Source organism: Pteropus vampyrus, unplaced genomic scaffold (genome assembly GCF_000151845.1).
Source record: "Pteropus vampyrus isolate Shadow unplaced genomic scaffold, Pvam_2.0 Scaffold62, whole genome shotgun sequence".
NCBI lineage: Eukaryota > Metazoa > Chordata > Mammalia > Chiroptera > Pteropodidae > Pteropus > Pteropus vampyrus.
The window spans coordinates 459,891-466,638 of record NW_011888843.1 but is presented as its reverse complement, the minus strand read 5'-3'; the positions used below and the strand labels follow the sequence as shown (position 1 = coordinate 466,638).

General features: G+C 44.6%; 1 protein-coding gene across 2 annotated transcripts in view; it reads left to right on the top strand.

The window, feature by feature from the left end:
- Window positions 1–6,291, top strand: part of LOC105292709 (serpin B8) — a 12,663-nt gene extending 6,372 nt beyond the window's left edge. The window contains exons 5-7 of one of the 2 annotated variants that reach the window (XM_011361045.2): window positions 1,349–1,501; window positions 3,071–3,441; window positions 6,136–6,291. In XM_011361045.2, coding sequence (XP_011359347.1) covers window positions 1,349–1,501; window positions 3,071–3,441; window positions 6,136–6,169 — 558 coding nt within the window. In that variant the 3' untranslated portion in view covers window positions 6,170–6,291. Of the gene's footprint in view, window positions 1–1,348; window positions 1,502–3,070; window positions 3,442–5,764 lie in introns of both variants that reach the window. The other variant, XM_011361047.2, reaches the window with a different exon arrangement.
- The last annotated feature ends 457 nt before the right edge of the window (window positions 6,292–6,748 follow it).

Below are 6,748 nucleotides of genomic sequence, written 5' to 3'. Positions count from 1 at the left end.
CTTTAAAATCAACCAGGTAGGGAAAGCGTTTTCAGGTATACCGCCGCTTCCTTAAAGTGATACTCTGGGAAAGGTGTGAATGGAAAACATGAATGATTTATTTCACAGTCTTGATTGTTCACCTGTTTCTGAATGTATTTCATGCCTCCCATATATCCTTTATTGGAGAAGGGAAGAGAAAAATTAAAATAATCTTTATACTGATAGTTTCCTTTTTTCATCCTGGGTCAAATTGATCTTGTGTCTCTGGTCATATTATTCGATTGAAAGAAAATTTCTTCTAAGCTTTGGAATTATGTTTGTATTGTACTATCATCGTCTATATTTACTTAGGTAGCTTTTTGAAATGTCAGTGACAACTCTGTTTATTGCCTTAGAATTTTTGACTATACAATTCCAAACACAAGAGAAAAGGTGTATATTTATTTTTTAATTCTTGGGTATCTTTTACAAATAAAAATTGTGTATATTCAAGGTGTACAAGATGATGATTCAACACACATAGTGAAATGAATACTACAGCTAAGCTAACTGACATATCTCCTCACATGGTTATCTCTTTTTTTTGTGATGGGAGCCCCTGAAATCTGCTCTTTTAGGAAATTTCCAGCGTTTAATACAGTATCATTAACTCATATAGTCACCATGCTATACATTAGATTTCCAGACTTATAAGCCTAATATTAAAAATACTTTCTCCATTCCTGTTTGAATATGATAATGGTTGGGGGTCAATAGCTATTAGCTTGGAATTTGACCTCCATCAACTTGATAATAGCATATTGCACAAAGATTTAAAAGCCTAGAATATATTTGGCGAAAGTTTTAAAAATGGTGGACTCTATGCATCTTGTTAAGTTTCTTCTTTCAAGAAAATCAAAGCCATAGAACCAATTATGGAATCAAGCGACTTTTCAGAATAAAAGTATAACTCCCTCTGGCCTATATGTCTTCTCTAACCCGATCCTTCAGCCTAAAGGTCTGAATATTAGCTAATTCTCTTAACTTAGACAAATCATTTTAATTATAAGGTCTCTGGGAGTGCGTCTCTATTCATCTTCTTAGAGGAGAAACAAACGCAACTTTTTTGAAAAATAATGAGAGAGTTTTAAGTTTATCTGTATTCATCGGTTTATTCTCTCTCACTTGCCTATAATTGATCTTCTGGGGCAATAGCATGTTATGCTCAATACTAATATGTAATAATGAAGATTTTATATGTATCAGCATAAATGCACCGAAGTAAGTATTCTCTTATACGGGCCTAGGGGTTCTGTGAATTAGACATGTTTTTAGTGAATTGTATTCATTTTTTAGTAACCTGATTTTAATGTCATATTTTCATTAGGAAAAAAAGACAGTGCAGATGATGTTTAAACAAGCTAAATTTAAAATGGGCTATGCAGACGAGGTGCACAGCCAGGTCCTGGAGCTGCCTTACGCAGGGGAGGAGCTGAGCATGGTCATTCTCCTGCCTGATGATGACACTGATCTCGCTGTGGTAAGCCTTTGACAATGAGTCTGAGTGTCTAAGGATCTGGCCTGAGCTCTTTTCTTCAAGTCCATCCATGAGGTAGCATCTGAGGAGTTCGAATTTAGGGTTATTATGACGAGTGCTGGATGAACGCTGTTGCATGTCTTTGGTGAGCACGCGTGTGCATTTCTATTGAGTATATATCTAGAAGCAGAATTGCGGGTAGGACAAATTTTGATGAAGCCAGGAAGAGAGATTCTAAGAATTTAAGAACGTTATTCTTTATTCTGAAGAGAGGGGCCAGTTGAGGGCCTAATAATTATTGAACAAAAGTACTGGAAAAGGGAGCCTGTTGATGTGGGCAGTGATTCTCAAACATTCATGTGCATATGAATCTCTTGGGGATCTTGTTAAAATGCAGTTTTGATTCAGGGGGCTATGGCCCGAGAGCATGCATTTCTAACAAGAGTCTAGGTGACACAGGTGCTGCTGATTGTGGACACGCTTTGACTAGCAGGTGAGGAATTTATCTGAGGAGGAGAGAGATCTCTTCCCGTGACTGGAAAGGGATGGAGCTCAGGATGGGAGAACGTAAATTCGTGAGGTGGGAGGTGCAGGACAAACAGGTGTTGGCTGTCCGGCTCACCGGGGCTGGGGAAGCCCTCGCTTATAAAGTTTGCTGGTTCCATGGTGTCGGTATGCCCGCATGGCTGAGTTTAGACTACCCAGGGTTTAACAACTGACCTTCTCCAGAACTATAAGCCAGCTTCAGCACTCCAAGGCACAGGATACTGAGGGCGGGGCCTGCTTGATTTGCGTGGTAACCCTATGGAATCAGGAAGCTATTGGCATAAGTCAAGAATAAGATCTGTCATGGCTACTTAAGAAGAAAATCAGGAGAGTTGAGGAATCAAGCTAATGTCCAAACAGCTTTATGGCACTGGAGAGGAGCACTCACCTGGGCTCCAGGTGGTAAAGGAAACGGGAGAGATGCAAGTGGAAGCCCCCTCTCCCTCCTTTCTTCCTTCCTGGTGGATAAATAGAATGAGTGATGGGTCTCCGACATTTTGAAGCTAAGTCCAGGGCGGGCAGAGGGCAAACTCAGATGCCAGAAGCAACGGTCCCGATGAACTCCCCATTTCTGCCGTCCCCTCCCCAGAAACCACCTCTCCCTTCCTGTTCAGATGATCCCTGATTTCTCCCTTTTCCACAGATCAGAGTTCTGAGCCATGCTCTTTCTTTTGTCACACAGTCTCTCCGACTCACAGGAACGTGTGTCACACGAATATAATCGAATATAATTAATTGGTCCTGAGAATTTTCTATACCAAAAAACATTTGAAATAAATTTGGTACAGATGGTTTTTCTTTTTTTTTTAAAGCCTTTCTTTGTCTCAGGTATCTTCTAGCTGTTCTACTCTTCTATCCATATAACAGGGAAAAATACGAGAATTTGAAGGAAGGTCTCTGTAAGAGGTCTTGGACCAGAACTCCCATCTAGCTGCGTGTCATGGCGGAGGAGTGATGGGTGGGTGGGTGGGCGGGCACACAGCTGTCGTCATCTAGACTTTAAGATTTGACTCTTGGTTATTTCAGGTGGAAAAAGCACTTACCTACGAGAAGTTCAGAGCCTGGACGGATCCAGAAAAGATGACTCAGGGTAAGGTCCGAGTTTTCCTTCCCCGGCTGAAGCTGGAGGAGAGTTACGACTTGGAGTCCTTCCTGCGAAGTCTGGGGATGACCGACGCTTTCGAGGAAGCCAGGGCAGACTTCTCTGGAATGTCGACTAAGAAGAATGTGCCCGTGTCCAAGGTGGCGCACAAGTGCTTCGTAGAGGTCAACGAGGAGGGCACGGAGGCGGCCGCGGCCACGGCCGTGGTCAGGAATTCTCGCTGCTGCAGTATGGAGCCGAGCTTCTGTGCAGACCACCCCTTCCTCTTCTTCATCAGGCACCACAAAACCGACAGGAATTTGACCTCCATCAACTTGATAATAGCATATTGCACAAAGATTTAAAAGCCTAGAATATATTTGGCGAAAGTTTTAAAAATGGTGGACTCTATGCATCTTGTTAAGTTTCTTCTTTCAAGAAAATCAAAGCCATAGAACCAATTATGGAATCGAGCGACTTTTCAGAATAAAAGTATAACTCCTTCTGGCCTATATGTCTTCTCTAACCCGATCCTTCAGCCTAAAGGTCTGAATATTAGCTAATTCTCTTAACTTAGACAAATCATTTTAATTATAAGGTCTCTGGGAGTGCGTCTCTATTCATCTTCTTAGAGGAGAAACAAACGCAACTTTTTTGAAAAATAATGAGAGAGTTTTAAGTTTATCTGTATTCATCGGTTTATTCTCTCTCACTTGCCTATAATTGATCTTCTGGGGCAATAGCATGTTATGCTCAATACTAATATGTAATAATGAAGATTTTATATGTATCAGCATAAATGCACCGAAGTAAGTATTCTCTTATACGGGCCTAGGGGTTCTGTGAATTAGACATGTTTTTAGTGAATTGTATTCATTTTTTAGTAACCTGATTTTAATGTCATATTTTCATTAGGAAAAAAAGACAGTGCAGATGATGTTTAAACAAGCTAAATTTAAAATGGGCTATGCAGACGAGGTGCACAGCCAGGTCCTGGAGCTGCCTTACGCAGGGGAGGAGCTGAGCATGGTCATTCTCCTGCCTGATGATGACACTGATCTCGCTGTGGTAAGCCTTTGACAATGAGTCTGAGTGTCTAAGGATCTGGCCTGAGCTCTTTTCTTCAAGTCCATCCATGAGGTAGCATCTGAGGAGTTCGAATTTAGGGTTATTATGACGAGTGCTGGATGAACGCTGTTGCATGTCTTTGGTGAGCACGCGTGTGCATTTCTATTGAGTATATATATCTAGAAGCAGAATTGCGGGTAGGACAAATTTTGATGAAGCCAGGAAGAGAGATTCCAAGAATTTAAGAACGTTATTCTTTATTCTGAAGAGAGGGGTCAGTTGAGGGCCTAATAATTATTGAACAAAAGTACTGGAAAAGGGAGCCTGTTGATGTGGGCAGTGATTCTCAAACATTCATGTGCATATGAATCTCTTGGGGATCTTGTTAAAATGCAGTTTTGATTCAGGGGGCTATGGCCCGAGAGCATGCATTTCTAACAAGAGTCTAGGTGACACAGGTGCTGCTGATTGTGGACACACTTTGACTAGCAGGTGAGGAATTTATCTGAGGAGGAGAGAGATCTCTTCCCGTGACTGGAAAGGGATGGAGCTCAGGATGGGAGAACGTAAATTCGTGAGGTGGGAGGTGCAGGACAAACAGGTGTTGGCTGTCCGGCTCACCGGGGCTGGGGAAGCCCTCGCTTATAAAGTTTGCTGGTTCCATGGTGTCGGTATGCCCGCATGGCTGAGTTTAGACTACCCAGGGTTTAACAACTGACCTTCTCCAGAACTATAAGCCAGCTTCAGCACTCCAAGGCACAGGATACTGAGGGCGGGGCCTGCTTGATTTGCGTGGTAACCCTATGGAATCAGGAAGCTATTGGCATAAGTCAAGAATAAGATCTGTCATGGCTACTTAAGAAGAAAATCAGGAGAGTTGAGGAATCAAGCTAATGTCCAAACAGCTTTATGGCACTGGAGAGGAGCACTCACCTGGGCTCCAGGTGGTAAAGGAAACGGGAGAGATGCAAGTGGAAGCCCCCTCTCCCTCCTTTCTTCCTTCCTGGTGGATAAATAGAATGAGTGATGGGTCTCCGACATTTTGAAGCTAACTCCAGGGCGGGCAGAGGGCAAACTCAGATGCCGGAAGCAACGGTCCCAATGAACTCCCCATTTCTGCCGTCCCCTCCCCAGAAACCACCTCTCCCTTCCTGTTCAGATGATCCCTGATTTCTCCCTTTTCCACAGATCAGAGTTCTGAGCCATGCTCTTTCTTTTGTCACACAGTCTCTCCAATTCACAGGAACGTGTGTCACACGAATATAATCGAATATAATTAATTGGTCCTGAGAATTTTCTATACCAAAAAACATTTGAAATAAATTTGGTACAGATGGTTTTTCTTTTTTTTTTAAAGCCTTTCTTTGTCTCAGGTATCTTCTAGCTGTTCTACTCTTCTATCCATATAACAGGGAAAAATACGAGAATTTGAAGGAAGGTCTCTGTAAGAGGTCTTGGACCAGAACTCCCATCTAGCTGCGTGTCATGGCGGAGGAGTGATGGGTGGGTGGGTGGGCGGGCACACAGCTGTCGTCATCTAGACTTTAAGATTTGACTCTTGGTTATTTCAGGTGGAAAAAGCACTTACCTACGAGAAGTTCAGAGCCTGGACGGATCCAGAAAAGATGACTCAGGGTAAGGTCCGAGTTTTCCTTCCCCGGCTGAAGCTGGAGGAGAGTTACGACTTGGAGTCCTTCCTGCGAAGTCTGGGGATGACCGACGCTTTCGAGGAAGCCAGGGCAGACTTCTCTGGAATGTCGACTAAGAAGAATGTGCCCGTGTCCAAGGTGGCGCACAAGTGCTTCGTAGAGGTCAACGAGGAGGGCACGGAGGCGGCCGCGGCCACGGCCGTGGTCAGGAATTCTCGCTGCTGCAGTATGGAGCCGAGCTTCTGTGCAGACCACCCCTTCCTCTTCTTCATCAGGCACCACAAAACCGACAGCATTTTGTTCTGCGGCAGGTTCTCGTCTCCATAACGAGGCGCCATCGCCGTGCCGACACGCCTTCCCTTCCGCCCCACCTCGCCTTAATTCAGATTTTGGTGACCAAATCGGTGCTGTGGTTTGAGTCTCAAAAGTAAAGTGTGTGCACCTGGGAAGTCTGTGAAAGTCTTTACTGAGTATTCCACAGCCATCGAGGATAACTCAGGCCTCCGATGTGTAGAGTTTGGGGCTCTGCTTATTCTGGAATGTGCGGGAGCCCCTCCCTCTCACGGACTGCCCTCACCTACCCATCATGGGGTGGCCGGCTCTCCTCAAAGCTGTGCCCCTGGTTCGTGGGCGTCTTTAGGAGCGCGTCAAGGATCCACAGCTTAGCCCTCTATCTGCTCTTCCATCCTGCAGTGACCCCAGAGCTCTGCCCAGCACCACTGCCAGGCGCCAGTGTCTCAAACAGCTGAGATAAAGTGTCCGTCTCCTGTCACCATCACACAGACAGCCCTGCATGTCCCATGTCTCACACGGTCCTTCATGAAAACAGCTCCTTCAGATCTTGCCATCAGCCTCAGACATGCCTTCAGGGGCTCGGCAGTGAGCCGCAGGGCTGGGCTTGGAGCC